Here is a 16,133-nt window from a genome sequence, read left to right as displayed (position 1 = left end):
GGTCAAAGGCGAGGCCAGTCCGCATCCGCTCCCGCAGCATCCGCCTCAAAACCTTCCTAGTCTGAGTTTTCAGGCCCATGTGACACCAGTGGGGGTCAGGGTCCGCCATCACCTCTTCCACTGGCGCACCGTCACATCGGACAGGTGGGTCCTGCAAATCGTACGAAGGGGCTACTCCCTCCCCTTCGAGGTGACCCCTCCAGCCATGCCACCGCAGTACCACCGCGTGTCAGGGGACCACTTGCGACTTCTGCAGGAGGAAGTTACGGCCCTCTTGGCCAAGGGGGCCATTGAGCGCGTTCCTGGGCCAGAAGTAGGGTGTGGTTGCTACTCCCACTACTTTCTGGTACCCAAGAAGGGCAAAGGGGGCCTATGCCCTATCTTGGACCTACGGAACGTCAACGGCTTCCTCCGGAAGGAGAAGTTCAAGATGTTGACTTTGGCTCAGGTCTTGGCTGCCCTAGACCCGCAAGACTGGATGGTGGCGTTGGACTTGCAGGACGCCTACTTTCACATCCCCGTCCTGCCAGCCCACCGGCGTTACCTGCGGTTCACGGTAGGCCTTGAGCACTTTCAGTTCACCGTGCTCCCCTTTGGCCTTACCAGCGCCCCACGGGTGTTCACAAAAGTGATGGCGGTGGTCGCAGCTCATCTGCGCAGGTTTGGGGTTTCAGTCTTCCCCTACCTCGACGACTAGTTGTTGAAGGCGGGCTCGCCCCAGACAGTCGTCAACCACCTCCAGATTACGGCAGATCTCCTGCACCTGCTGGGGTTTTCCATCAACGTGCCGAAATCACACCTGTGCCCCTCCCAAAAGCTCCTCTTCATCGGAGCTGTTCTGGACTCGGCGCAGTTTCGGGTTTATCCTCCCGAGCAGCGAGTCCTGGATATTCAGGCTCTGATTCCGATCTTTCAGCCTTTATCACGGGTTTCGGTCAGGTTAACGCTGCGGCTCCTGGGGCTGATGGCTTCCTGCATCCTTCTGGTGCATCACCCCCAGTGGCGGATGCGGGCTCTGCAGTGGGACCTGAAGTTTCAGTGGGCCCAGCATCAGGGCAACCTGTCTGGCCATATCCTGATCTCGGAGGGCACTGCGAGACAGCTGCAGTGGTGGCTCACAGGCCGCGATTGGGTCAATGGCAAATCCTCTCCCTTCCCCAACCGGAGCACGTGGTTGTGATGGACGCGTCTCTCCAGGGCTGGGGAGGCCACATGGGAGAGGCGGAGATCAGAGGCCTCTGGTCTCCGGCGTAGTCCCAGCTCCATATCAACCTTCTGGAGCTGCGGCGATTCGTCTGGCACTGAAGGCATTCCTCCCCTCTGTCCGAGGGAGTGCAGTGCAGGTGTTCACGGACAACACCACCGCCATGTGGTACTGCAACAAACAGGGCGGTGTGGGGTCCTGGACCCTCTTTCAAGAGGCTCTGCAGCTCTGGCAGTGGCTGGAACATCAGGGCGTGACCCTGGTGGTTCACCAGCTGGCAGGTTCTCTGAACGCCAGGGCGGACGAACTCAGCCGACGATGCTCGATGGATCACGAATGGCGTCTGAACTCGTACGTGGCGCAAGGCATCTTTCTGCAGTGGGGAGAGCCTTGGTTAGATCTATTCGCCACCGAAGAGACCGCGCAATGTCATCAGTTCTGTGCGTTAGAATTTCCAAGGCGGCATTTGCTTGGCGACGCATTTCGTTGCGAGTGGAGTTGCGGTCTGTTATACGCCTTTCCACCTATACCACTTCTGCCCAGAGTGCTGAAGAAGATCAGGCGCGACCGGGCCCAAGTCATCCTTGTGGCCCCGGACTGGGCGTGACGTTTCTGGTATCCCGAGCTACTCAATATGTCAGTCGGTCCACCGATCCGTCTGCCTCTTCAGGAGGAACTTCTGTCGCAGCAGCAGGGGACGGTCCTCCACCCGAACCTGTCCAGTCTCCACCTCCATGCTTAGAGATTGAGCGGCGGCAGTTGAGACCATTTGACTTGCCTCCTGAAGTTTGTAATGTTATTCTGGCAGCCAGGCGTCCCTCCACTAAGTCGGTATACGCCTGCCGGTGGAACAAATTTGTGGCATGGTGCACAGCAAAGGCTGTGGATCCCCTTTCTGCCCCTCTTTCTGAAGTTCTTCTCTTCCTTCTTTCTCTTGCCCAGCAGGGCTCTGCTCTGGGCACTATCAAGGGCTACCTTTCTGCTCTTTCGGCCTTCCTGAGGCTGCCTGATCAACCTTCTTTGTTCAAGTTTCCTATAGTAACTTTTTCTGAAAGGCATCACACACATGTTTCCACCTGTTCCCTTTGTGATGCCTCAGTGGGACTTGAACCTGGTTCTTACTTTCCTGATGTGCGCTCCCTTTGAGCCGCTTCATTCTTGTCCTCTCCGTCTTCTCACCTTGAAGACAGCTTTCCTGGGTGCCATCACCTCTGCCAGGAGAGTGAGTGAGCTCCAGGCTCTATCTTGCAAACCCCCTTTCGTGTCTGTGCATCCGGACAAAGTGGTGCTGCGTACGAAACCATCTTTCCTGCCCAAGGTAGTCTCTGCTTTCCACATCGGGCAGTCCATCACCTTGCCCTCCTTCTTTGCGCCTCTGCACCCTTCAAAGGATGAAGAGCGGCTCCATCGTCTGGACCCAAAACGTGCGCTTTCATTTCATGTGGATCGCACACGCCAGTTCCGGGTGAATGACCAACTCTTTGTTGGTTATGTGGGTGCGAAGAAGGGACGGGCGGTGCATAAGCGGACCATCTCTGGGTGGGTCGTCTTATGCATCAAGGCGTGCTACTCCTTGGCTAGAAAGGAGCCTCCAGTTGGGCTGAGAGCCCATTCCACTCGGGCCACGGTGACTACTACTGCCCTGGGTCGGGGAGTCCCCCTGCAGGACAATTGCCAGGCGGCTATGTGGGTTTCGCTGCACACCTTTGCGAGGCACTACTGCCTGGACAGTCAAGTCCGGAGGGATGGCTTCTTTGGCTGTTCCGTCCTCCAGGACTTTCTGTTGTGAGTATTGGTTCGCAGACCCACCACCGGGGTTGGTATTGCTGGGGTATCTATTCTAAGGTAAGGAATCTAATACTAACCTGTTTCTTTCAGATGAACAAGTTACTTACCTTCGGTAACGATATATCTGTAAGAAACAGTAGTTAGTATTAGATTCCTTACCGCCCCACCCATCCTCCCCGTTCTGCAAACTGATACCTAGGGTTAAGGTCACCCCCTTTCAGGGCCCTAGTTTCATGGCACCAGTGTTGGTTCTAGCATGGCTCTGCGTATCTGGTGCGGAAAAGCTGTGTCTAAGAACTGACGTCAGCGCGCATGGGCGGCGTCTAAGTACTCCGACGTCATTGCGGCGCAGACGACGGACGCGGAGCCAGAGACGACGCCTAACGACGCGCAGGGGTATTGCTACGCAAAAATTTCCGGATCCAGTCTGACGCCTGGGGATATTCTAAGGTAATGAATCTAATACTAACCTGTTTCTTTCAGATCTGTTTGTTTCAGATATATCGTTACCGAAGGTAAGTAACTTGTTTGCCAAGAACGGATGCTTATAGGATAAATAATATTTTCCTTTCAAATGTTCACAGAATGTGTTTTATGTATCCCCTCTTTACCGGAGCTCTGTTTTGTACATGACACGTTGGATAATTGAGGCTGGTGTCTTTGTTGGTCATGCAATTAATAGTACCATTGTCTTTGGGTTCCACACCTAGTATCTCTTTTGAGGTCCGTGAATGCCTTTCAGATCAATATCTTTTACTTCAATCTCCAATTGATACCTTCTGATTGATACTTCTAAGTGCAGATTGCTTGCCTTCAGACTATGCACAGGAACCATGCTGTATCTCAAGAGTTATTTTAATAAGGCTCCCTGCATGGCAGTTAGTGGTGTCCTGTGGCTCTGCACTGACTACCTATGACCTCAGAAGTGACTGAGCAGAAATGAATGTAAGTGCCATCCTGTGCACTAATGTCACTTTTTTTCTTCCTGTGCCATTTGATGTGTATCCGGAGTACCGTTCCCAAATTTGTCGCGTTAAGATGACTCCAATATTATCACAAATAGTCTACCAGGGAGCATGTGTCCACCTAAAACAATACAACTCAAGCTGTGCCATGGCAACGGGATTCAAATTTCAGTCAAGGTCCCTCACAGTGTATGCCTGTTGTGCTTGAGTTGTGGACATGACTCATAATTGCTCAGTAAGTGAACAAACATTCACCCAAAGGCAATCTGCTTGCGGAAGGCAAAGCTTTATGCCACCAAAAATAAGAAGAGGTCACTTTCGAAAAAGATGTCCTGTCACAAGTCACAGGATCAGTCATAGTCATGAGGTCAGTCCTGCATGACATCCCATTCTCACTTAAAGTTTTCCAGCATATTAAAGTTGAAAGAGCACTAGAACTTCAGGAAAGCCAAAAGGGACCCATCCCCATCCTTTTCTTCGGTGTCTGGTGAGAAATCTCAAGGATGTCATTCAAAGAGTTTGGTGTCTTCTGACTCAGATCTGGTTCCACATTTGCTCCTAAGTTTCTCAGGCCTGACGTCAACTTCGCTGCAAATAGCAGCTTTCGAGGAGACTATGCTGCAAATTTTGCAAATACTTTCTGCTCATCCTGCTGCATCTTTATGCTGCAGCGGTCCTGAGATGGACTTCTGCTAGTGATTTCTTCCCGAATGCTGGCTGCCTTCTCAGGCTCCATTTCCAGGACTTTACCAAATTCAGTCCAGACTTTCATCCTCGGCCAAGGGTCCATGGCAGTTCCTTTTGTGCCAATGCCAACCCCACCACTGGGTCCCATTGTGATGCTCTGGTCTGATCCCTGAAAACATCGTCCCGGCCTAGGCCGGTCTTTTGCTATGAAATAACTACGGTGCAACTAATAGTTCTGCAGCCAGATCTTCAGCCTCAGCCTCTACCTTGATGCCAGTACTGTCAGAGAATAGAGGCCATTTTCGACCCTAACTCTGATGAGGTCTAGGGCATGCCCAATGTCCTTCAGAACACTTATGATGAAGACAAGGCGGACGGTCTGCTCCACCCTCATTACACTGATGAAAGGCTATACTTAGACTTGCAAAATGCTATTGGAATTGTATGGTCTCATTAAAGACTGGCTGAACTCTCCACGTTGCCCTCCAGTGGAAGTGCTTCTTTCACTCTAGTAGTGTGAAAAGTAGCAGGAGCAGTTGCCTGCTCTACAAATCAAAGACAATTTATTGATTGAAATTCTTCAACCAGAGCCAACTTCATCTGACCTACTTTTAGCATTTAATGTCATTACAAATACACTCATGGCCGCTTGTTCGTAGCCATGCACTGCCCCTCCTGTCAGCCAGCCTATGGCCAGACAGAACTTGCAAGCGACCCTTTCTTTTGTAGGAGACATCCACTTGTTGAAATCCCTGTGGAGCAGGTGTACACAAGTAAAGTCAGTCTGATTGCTTTCCCTTCAAATATGCTGGGAAGGGAGTTGAAATGTATGGATGCCTTTGGCAAGAAAAAGTTACCTTAGCTAGTCTGGCTTTATGATTGTTGAATGTGGTGTGCTTTCTGGTCATGAACACCTAGGCATTAGGAGACCTGGCTAGTGAGATCTTGATGGCATTCCCTGGGAACTCAGTAACTCACTGCCCCATACAATCCAGGATGGCCAAGGCACTGCAAACCATGTTTGGGGTAGGTCTGGATACTACTCATTGCATAAGATGTGCCTTTGGCATCATTGAGTGCTTGATATAATGTGATTAACTGGGTCTTCAGGGGATGTCTGAGCATCCCTTATGGACATGCCCTTCAATGGCTCAAGACTGTTCAGAGAGAAAGCTGACTCGGGGCTTTAACGTTTCAAACGTAGCAGCATCACTACTCAATCCTTGGGGCTAATGTCCCCAGCTAGACAATTCCACCAGCAGTCCAGGAAGTTTAGAGACTATTCCAGAGGTCTACCTTTCTGGCAGCCATCAACCATCACAGCCTGTGCAATAGCAAACTCCGCCCTTTTGAGGGCAGAAGGAATGTTGGTAGCTGATGCTATTCACTTCAGCAGGACAGCAATCCTCCAACTCTTCCTCGCCTGCTGCAGCAGTCTCAGTGCTGCTTTGATTTGCCACTCAGGCTCGCGATCCCTCCATCATGTCAAACCCATGCTTTTTACATATGAAAGGGACTACACCCTGCCTTTCATTCCGTCTCCACCTTTTATTCTGCCCACCACAGCGAATTCCATCAGACCGTGCTGCGATCTTGATGCAAGAAGTCCATCTCCTGCTGGCCAAAGGTTCCATTCAGCAGGTGTTGGACTCGGAAAGAGGCAGGGGATGCTATAGGCACTGCTCCTTGTTCCAACTGAGGCTTTAGGCTTATACTTGACTGTAGGAAGGTGGATACCTGACTATGGTTACCCCCAACTTTTTGCCTGGTGTTTTGCTGGTTTTCCGACTTAGTTGACCTGGGGCCCTGCTATTCAGGGCCCCAGGCCTACTGCTCTCTCTCTAAAATGGATTCCATGTACCCTAGGTACATATCTAATTGGTACTGGGCCACCTTATCAGACCCTGTAACTCAGGGCATGGGTGTACCCAGGGCCTACCAGGGGCTGCAGCATGTATTATGCCACCTCTGGCTGGCCATCTAAATCTGACACAACTGGCTGCACGACAGCTGGGGCAAGGTGGTGTAATCACCCTTTGCTTTAGATATAGTATGCCTATATCTAATCCTAAAATGGACACACAGATTCCTATCAGTCACTCCTATGGCAGGCCTTGACAATCCTGAAGGCAGAGTGCTTGGAATCGTGTGAGATGGTGCTTTGGCATGAGCTGAGCCCATTTGCAGCTTGCGGAACCAAGTCCTAAAAGTTGTTCCATGATAACGCATACCATATACTCTTAAGTGCATTATAATCTTCGCGGTTATATGCTATCTCTGGTATCGCTTTATCAAAACATGTCGAGTAAGGTGTCATACGAATTGGAATACTAACCCCTCGCCAATTCTGGCGACGGGGTTAGCATTCCACCCTTCTAGAGGGACACAACATGTATGTAACTGTGAACCCCGGTTAAAGTTAACTCAAGCCTCAGCATCACAAAATGGATGCTGCCACCACAGACACAAGTCTGACCCCCTGCAGCTGGGCGTCCTTCCAGCGAGGGGAGCTTGGACAAAGGGTTTCCTGTCAGGGGCGGTGCTAGCACCATCCCAGACAGGGTTTTGTGTAACCTGGGTAGGCAGGGCTTTAGAGGAAGGTGACTGCAAGTGGCACCCCGGTGCTCACCATGCATCTGCCGGCTAGAACCAGTTCCAGGGGCACACCAGCCCCTGAGCTGGGGAAAGTCCGGCAACGGGAGAGGGGTGTAACCACCCCCCTTCCTGGTCCCACCCATGGGCAAGACCTAGTCGCGTGCCAGCCCCTTTTCCTAGTATAAAGATAGGAGCAGGCCCCCTTCCAAATTAGATCATCTTTGAATCCTGAAACTACTTTCTACGAAAGGAACTCTCGACTTCTTCTCAAGATTTCTCCCTTGTGGCTAAGGAGTAGTCACCCTGCACCCGCAGGCACCATCCAAGAACACTGCGGTTTGCTGCACGTCCTTCTTCCGGAATCCGACTGACCAGCACGACGAGACCCGGCTTCCCTGGCACCTCTGACCTCTACCTACATCTACAGCTCAGCTGAGATCCGTGGGTGCGACGAGACCTCGAGGGACCGGCCATCTTCAAGACTGCACGACGCTTGCCCAGCACGACCGCCGAGGGATCCTCGAGTGAGTGCTTTGGGGTCCGAGAAGCCCCAACCCTGAGCAGCTCCAGCACCGAGTTCAGCCCTCCAGCATCCACCAGATCTGCGTGGGGCCCTTCTGCTTTTTGCTGCTCACCGCGTTGTCTGGCTACTAGCCCGCTGGCTTGTGGCCTTCCCGACGACGAACGACGACATCAACACTACTGGTCTGGTTGCTCCAGACTGGTTCTTGCTCCCCTCCAAAAGAGGAGCACCCCGGACCCTCCTGGTCCACTCCAGACGCCATTTTGAGTCCACCGCGTGGGCTTGCATTTGCCAAGACTTGTTGCCCCAATCCTGGGTCCAGCGACGTCAACAGCAGATACCATCGTGGGACAGCTCGCACCTCCATCCTGGTCGCCGACAACGCCTCCTGGTCCGTGAGACTGCAGAGCCCAGCGTCGCCCACTCACCTGGTCGAGGTGACTCCATCCGGTGCCATCCTGGTGCCCATCTAATCACTGGCTAGTGATTCAGAACTTGGTCCCCTCTGCTTACAGGTGTCTTCTATCTTCGATCCAGGCTTGGATCCATCCGAATCTCTTCACTGATCGCCTGCCAGCAACTTCTGCTTTCAGGCTTCATAGACTGCAACGAGGATTCCCGACGTCTTTCCAGACCTATGCAGCCGCAGCCCCTGGGCTAGGTAACTTTAGCATTTCGGTGCCCCAGCATAGCCTCACTGTCCAAGGGTCCAGATCCTTTTTCGTTTCAGCTCTACCTAGTCGGATTCGTCCGATATCACTAACTTTGTAATTCCTAGCATCCATAGACTTTGTCCCGCATCCCGCGTGAGAGCGCACACTCTGCACCCGAGTCCCCTAGGCCTCCTGCTAGTAACCTGAAGGTTCAGTAGTCCAGTCCTAGCGATTCCAAACCCTATGAGATTAGTACTTACCTGCTAGTAATTTCGCATTCCACTTTTAGAGTATATGGTTTTTCGTGCCCCTCGGGCATTTGTGTAAATTGTGCAACTTAAAGTATTTTCGTAAGAGTTTTGTTGTGTGCTTAGTACCCTGTCCTCATAAAGAGTACAGGGCTGTTGTGATCTAAATAAATACACTGTTTATTTTCATAACACTTGTGTGGTGTCCTTTCACTTGGTGTTCAAGGGGTATATGTGATGGTATAACAGCTGGCTTAACACGCCCTCTAGAGTTTAGCCCTAAGACTGCTCGTATCCATGCTACTAGGATAGCTGGTCTATAAGGTTGACTTACAACCAATCATCAATAAGGGTTGTTTGAACTGATACAAAGTGCTCACTAGAATAGTGAACATTATATATCAGGCCAACTTCTCACATTGACCTCCCTGCATTGAATGCCTTTCTGAAGGACACATTCAAAATGCTTATTCTGGTGCACATTTCTCTGCTTCGGATCGAGAGCACTAGATACTGCCCCTGGACTTTCAGATTCATATTTTTATACACCTGTCTTACAGCCCTGCATACACTACCAGGGATTCACAAGTAGGATCAGAACACTTTCAATTTGACATGCAACATTTCAGCCTTACTGTGGCCCCTTGGGTTTTCATGAAAGTGATGGCAGTGGTTGCATCTTTGGAGGTCAGGAAATACATATTTGTACTTAGACTCAGTACTCAAAGCAGGCTTACAACAGCTTAGCTTTTGTTCTTCTTCGATTTTCCCTTCAACCAGCCACAGTCCCAACGAGTCCCCTATTAAGAGGAATTCCTTTGTATGGGCTATCCTGGACACAGTAGTATCCAAAACCTTTCCACTGTCCTAGCAGGTTCGAGACATTCAAGATATTATCCTGTCATTTTGGGCTCGTCCTGGGTCTTAGTGAGGATGTTTGAGGCATCATAGGCACCTACCCTCATGCACACACCTTGTTCCCTACACAAGATGGCATAGGCTGGCCCTGCAATGGAACCTAAGGTTTAAGTGGATCCATCATCACAGCCGCATGTCAGACTCTGTCCTAAGGTTGCAGGAGACAGTTCAATATCTTATGTGAAGATGAGCTCCACCTGTCAATTGTCTACTCTCCTCTAGTCACCCCGGTGTCACAGTTGTAACAGATGTGCTTCTGGACTTCTGGCAGAGAGTCCGCTTCCCATCAACCTTTTTGAGATTTGGGCAATGTGCCTGGTTCTGAAAGCTTTCCTGCTGCAGCTGGCTATAGAGGGTAGCCTGATACTGGTCCTTACGAACAACACAACAACCATGTGGTATTGCAACAAGCATGGCAGCCTAGTGTCAGATGGCTTTGCCTCTCTGGAGATGTCTGGACCTGCAAACGATCTTTGTGGCAGCCGTCCACCTAACAGGATCCCTGAACAACACGGTGGACGAGCTGAGCAGATGTTGGTAAGCGGACCTCGATTAATTTCTCCATCCCAGTCAGGATACACATATGCCGTTCGAGCTGCTGTTTCAAAACGATCGGATTGTTCTCTCGACTTGACTTGAAAGCCAGTCTTTCTTAGACCAACGGATGTGGTCTCACCTTTCAATTTTTAATAATTCATTCGTGGACAGCAAGTCTTTCTTAGACCAACGGATATGGTCTCACCGTTCAATTTTTAAGGGAGTTCTTTCAGCATTTGAATAAATATCGTCCTGATGATGGTCTTATTGACGACTGCAGCCAAGACCGAAACGTCGACACCTCATCATCTCCTTTAATGTTTTTTTTGACCCCAACTTACAACCACTTTTTATTGATTAATTTGGGTTGTTTGCTTCATTTACAAGGAGTTGAAGCTTTTAGTTATGAACTATAGAGAAAACATTGTCCATCTTTGTTCATGACTTTTTGCTCTCATTGATTTGTTTGTATTTATCTCCCCAAAACCTTTTTGCAGTAAAAACTTTGTTTGAAATATAACTCTTTTGCTCTGTGTGTTCTCCTTTACCCTTCCATTAATTTATTTACAATTGTGCAATAAGATTGTTATCCTGTGGATACTACTGAGTGTGTTACTTTGGTACAACTCACTAATCAAACTAAATAATTTTGAAACAAGTCCTTTGTAGCATTCTTTGACTTGAATCGTACAGTGCCCAAGCCTACTAGGGTTTATTGGGTTTCCCCTGCCTATAACATTCTCTTATGGGAGGGCCTCTTGCCTCAGCAACAGGGGAAGTTGCGCACTACAACTTCTGTCAATAAAGGTGATCTTTCTTATCACTGCGGTTCTGCGTGCCGCATGAGTGATCTACAGGTGCTTTTTATGCTATCTACCTACACCACTTTCTCTCAGGCAAGTTGGTGCTGAGATCTAGGGCTGCCTTCCTACCAAAGTTGGAATTACCCTTCCCCATTAGTCAATTAATTTGATTAACCTGCCCAATTTTTTTTGCAACCCCATTAGAAAGAGAGGCTTCATCGGCTTGTCCATAGTAACGTTTTGAACTTCTACATGTACTGCACAGGAGACCAAAATGTGGATGATCAGCTTTTGTGGTGTTCAATGTGTTCATTCCTGGTGTTCCTTCAGTGATCTGGACACTACACCAGAAACTAGCCCGCGTGCTCCCCCCTACTGTGACTATGGAGGAGGGAGCTTCCTAAGCTTTGATGGTGAGGAGGGCAGCCAAGGTCCACAGCCTCGAGCTTCCTGTGGTGGCAGTCAGGAATAACCTCCTGACAGAGGTCCTTCAGCCTGTGGCTTCCTCTTCTGAACCCCTTCTGCTGTTAAATGAAGTCCTCATGGACGTCCTTCTGGACACTTGGTCCAAGCCCAACACAGGGGATCCTGTGGATAGGACGATTGCCCGCTGCCACCGCCCCACTCCTGGTATTTCCTCTTCGCTCTATTGACCAATTATGCTAGTAGCCGGCCTGGCATATTTCCCTATTCATATTGGCTCTCTGTTTATATCTTCGTCATGATGATATAGAGTTTCACATGCCTCATAGAGCTCACCCTGCAATCGGTATCGGTTCTCTCAAACGTCTTCTGTGTGTCTAGAGCCTGACAATCTGTGCCCTCTATTTGGCACTCCAGAGTCAAGACCATGACAATGATTGAATCACCTCATAGTTGGTGACCATATACGTGCCCCCCACCACCACCAATAGTCACCTTAAAGGCCTCCCATTAAGACCACAGCTGAGGTCTTTAAAGGCCCCCCATAAGACCCTAGCTGAGATGTAATCTGAGTGTTTATAAGCATGTGAGTGGGCTAAATTAGTCTGTGGCGAAGTTGATTCCATAGCTTGCTTTACAAGGCCTTCCCAAGATGACTGTGTCAGTTTTATTAAGGGTGATAGAGGAAGTAACTTATTCTGGCTTAAAACCTTACTGATGCCTGCACTTTTCTTTATAGAGTTAGAAGCAACTAATGATTGCAACTCATTTTATATATATATATATATATATAATATTTCAGTGACTTTTTTATGGCATTATGACAATCACATAAATAACAGTCTGTTTTAGGGCTAATGAAGTACAATGAGAAGAACGACGACGAAGGCCAAGTAATGACTTGATTTTATTAATGTAAAGTTTATCCAGCTCGATTACCATTTTATCGCTAAAAGCCATGGACGCAATGAGACAGTTTGACTTTGGTTCAAGTTTCAGGCCTTTCTCGTAAATTGGATGGATTACGGCAGCTTTCCAAGATGGAAGAGTTTGACCTGACTGTGAAACAAACAAAAACAGTTTACTTATGCCTTCTGCCCAAAGATTCAGGTTGACTTTCACTACGTTAATGGGAATCCTGTTGGGCCTGGTGTCCTTAGATGAACGTGACTTCTTTATTAACCCTAATGTTTCTTTGGTTGTAATTGTAAACTCTTTTTTTCAGCATGCAGGTATGGGGTATTACAAAGTAGTTATCTTGTTGTATGTGTCCTCAATAAACAACTCCCATTTGTCAAATTGGATAAAATGATCAGTTGCAGGGCAGCAAGACCCAAGCAAATAGCCGATGGGGGACTAAAAAGACTTACATTAATTTTATTTCATTTCAAGATGCAGGTTCGCTCATGCTGCACCTTGTTGGGTTAATCGAAACTCCTGAACGTCATTCCAATAGTTTTTATAAACTCTTTTATATGTGAACCTCGAAGCATAGAGATCCAGTGGGATTACTTTTGCCTGGGTGCGAGAACAACCTAGAATTTAATGGAAAGCCTTTACTCTGCCTCAAAACTTGTCAGCACCTGATTTGGACCTATAGGGTTCCATGGACCAGAGCCATTCCCAGCATTCTAGGTTCCTTGCCATGGGCCAATCCCCAATTACCATGGACAGTCCGATGCTTCACGACCCATTCCAGGATGTCACATAATGGTAAATAGAGTCAAACAGCCCTTAGATGTATGGATGTGTAGATGGTGCATGGAAAACGAGGCATGTTCTAGGTTGTGTCTGACTTCAAGAAAAGCAGTAGCCTTTTATAACAAAGCAACTTTTTTTTTTTGCTCTAGCATAAGTCATTTTTTCAATATTATCTTTTTTTATTTTCATTTAGGGTGTGGTTCCTCAAGATCTTCCACCTTGGATGAAGTTTCTGCATGGCAAGTTGGCAAATCCATCAACGCCTTTAAACATTCGTCTCTTTATAGCAAAGCTTGTTGTTAATTCAGAAGAAGTAAGTTATATTTCTAATCATTGATGGAAAAAAATAAAACATGTTGTATACACATAAGTTTCAATGCCCAGTATAGACAGTTTAAAATTAAATTGCACATTAAAAATTCTTCTGTATCTTACGGCACTTACTCATACATTCATTTTTTTATTTCAGTGCAGAGTTCAAAAAAGCAAAATCGTGTTAGATCATATTATGTTGGCAACTCAAGTTAGTAATCCACATTTGAGTGTGGATAATATTTAAAACAATATAGAGCCACCTGAGACCTGATGAGCTAAAACATATTGTGTTTCTCACTTTATTTTGACTTTATCAGAATGTAATAGTTTTATTATGTTCTGCAACACCCGGCTTCTCTTTATTCCAAATTCATGTGATTCCTGCTTGAGAGACAAGAAGCTCTTTGTGAGTCCAGGACCGTACACTGCATCCTTATTTATTACTGCGTGTCCTTCTCCTAACCCTTATACCATATCCTCATACCATATCCTCATTCTTCACCTTATATTGCAATATTACATAGCACGACTGTTACATTTGCCAAGGCCTCTTGTTTGGTCTTTTCTGAGACATGAAAAGCTAGAATTCAGGAAGTGTTATTTGCTCCAAATCTAGAAATGTTATAAGCAACTGGAAAATCTACAGAATTACTGTGACGGGGTAAGTAGTTAGATTTTTGCCACTGAACTTTGGAGAACAGTATTGCTCTTTCATTTCCGTCTCCTAATTAGGCCTGCAGAAAAGTTCACAATGATTGTTTTTCTCTTTCGAATCCTTTTGCATCGCACTGTTTCTTCAGTCAGTCTCATGACCCCCTCCCTCTTGCTGAAACCATTTTCAGTAATAAATTCAAATGCTTTTGATGGAGGATTCTGCAGATTATAAATCTTTTTAAATGTACCCAAGGGTTGATTTGGACCAAAACAATGTTTCTGACTTAAATGGGTGCCATACGATTCATGATTATTCGTAAGAGCAATTGTGTTCATTATCACCGGAAGTGATAGGACTGACTTTCACCTCAATATAGATGGTACAACCTTCCCTTTGATGTAACCTTCCCTTTGATGCCCTTTTTGTTTTCCACATGTCATGTACGCCAAGAAAACACATCTTTATTACCTTTACATCTCACTTCCAAGAATGTGTCCTCCTTCATCCCTGGCATTCTTCAAGAATGGTAGACCCATATTTTGACAACCATTTCCCCAAATACATTGTGTGTCTGGGTTTGAATATGGCATCTGAAGATTAGAAACTTTTGTGATATTTGCTGTTTAACTTTTATTTTAATGCTATCCATGCTGGTCTTCCTTGCAACATATATCCAAGGGGCTTAAACCTCGCTTCAGTGTACATATAAATCCATTCATCAAATTTCTTGTGCTCTTGCACTACAGGAAAGCCAGTCTCAGACCTGAGCGCATCAGTTTGGGGGCATACATGAAGCATCAACATAAACTTGTAATGAACATTTTCCACAGATCCAGACTGAGCAGTCATATGACAAATAGTGATGGGTTGTATGGTTCATCCTTTAGCTGTTGGTGAATAAGCCACAGCATTGTTTCAGAGAGACTTGTGTATGAAAGTGCACCTTTTTGCATGGTTACCCCCCACCTTTTGCCTGACATCTGATGTAACCTGACTTGATGTGCCCTGGGTCCCAGCCAATCAGGTTCCCAGGGCCTCTGCTCTTGCCCTAGTCTGTACCTTTGTATCCACAATTGTCACATCCCCGGCCACAGGTAAGCCCCTTGTAAAAGGTACCATGGGTACCAAGGGCACTGTGACCACAAATTGCCTCTAAGGGCTGCAGGACCTTTTCTGCCACCCTGTAAGGCCCTACACTTTAACACACACACACACACACACCCATACACTGCCACTGCAGGCTACGTGTTTTGGTGCAGAGAAAAGTGAAGAGTCCTCATGGCACACATCCCTGTGTTTGAATACACAAAAACCTGGGGGTCTGGAATCACAAAAGAGACAACGGGGCTCTAAAGACTATACTAATTATTAAGTCATGAAAGTACTAGATTTAATAAGTACATAGTCATCTTACAGAGTTTACAAACCAATGCATATGACCACCAGCAAAAGTAGGTGAGACCCAAGATCCAGAGATGGATTACCATCAAAATCTTGTTAGTGATCTAATTTTCTCATCTGGCCATCCACAGTACAGGGCTGGATTGTCTCTAGATCATTTGAGACTAATTCCAGATCCGCCTGACAGGACTGGGGTCAAACCCACAATCACATGCTGACCATGCGTGGGATCACTAAATGGGATCAAGTGCAGTGCAAAGAGTGAAAGTGTAGGGAACGTGAAGTTAAAAAGGAATAGAGAACTCACAGTAAGGAAACTTTTTTTTTTTTTTTTTTGTGTAAGACCTTTATTAATCACAAAGCAGTTGACACAGCATGAGCCTACAACCCTGGGGCCGGCTCGCTACGTTAATATCAGTAACCAACATTGTAAATGATTGTTACATATGAACACCTCTGCAGTACGATGCAGAGCTCTGTCGCGTGTCTTATGTATGGCTACCAGCTGGTAAAGGAAGTGAGTCTTACTTTTTCTCTTTTTATAACAAGAACAATATAACAACACTCCCCAACTTAGACCGTACAGTGTAACCTTCACATGCTACACTTCAGTTGTAATGATAGTTACAGTTCCCTCCAAATTCCCGCCGCCACCCTGCTCATATACCTGCTGTTACCCATCCATTTGTCCAATCAATTCAATCCAAGGGTCGGATC

At 47.3% G+C, this 16,133-nt stretch overlaps 1 protein-coding gene across 1 annotated transcript in view; it reads left to right on the top strand.

Annotated features, from left to right (window-relative positions):
- Positions 1 to 16,133, top strand: part of PRKDC (protein kinase, DNA-activated, catalytic subunit) — a 2,818,033-nt gene that overhangs the window by 1,283,304 nt on the left and 1,518,596 nt on the right. Inside the window, exon 48 of the mRNA XM_086965729.1 lies at positions 13,239 to 13,358. Coding sequence (XP_086821855.1) covers positions 13,239 to 13,358 — 120 coding nt within the window. The remainder of the gene's footprint in view (positions 1 to 13,238; positions 13,359 to 16,133) is intronic.

Source organism: Lissotriton vulgaris, chromosome 4_1 (genome assembly GCF_964263255.1).
Source record: "Lissotriton vulgaris chromosome 4_1, aLisVul1.2, whole genome shotgun sequence".
Classification (NCBI taxonomy): Eukaryota; Metazoa; Chordata; class Amphibia; order Caudata; family Salamandridae; genus Lissotriton; species Lissotriton vulgaris.
This window is presented reverse-complemented; position numbering and strand designations above follow the sequence as displayed.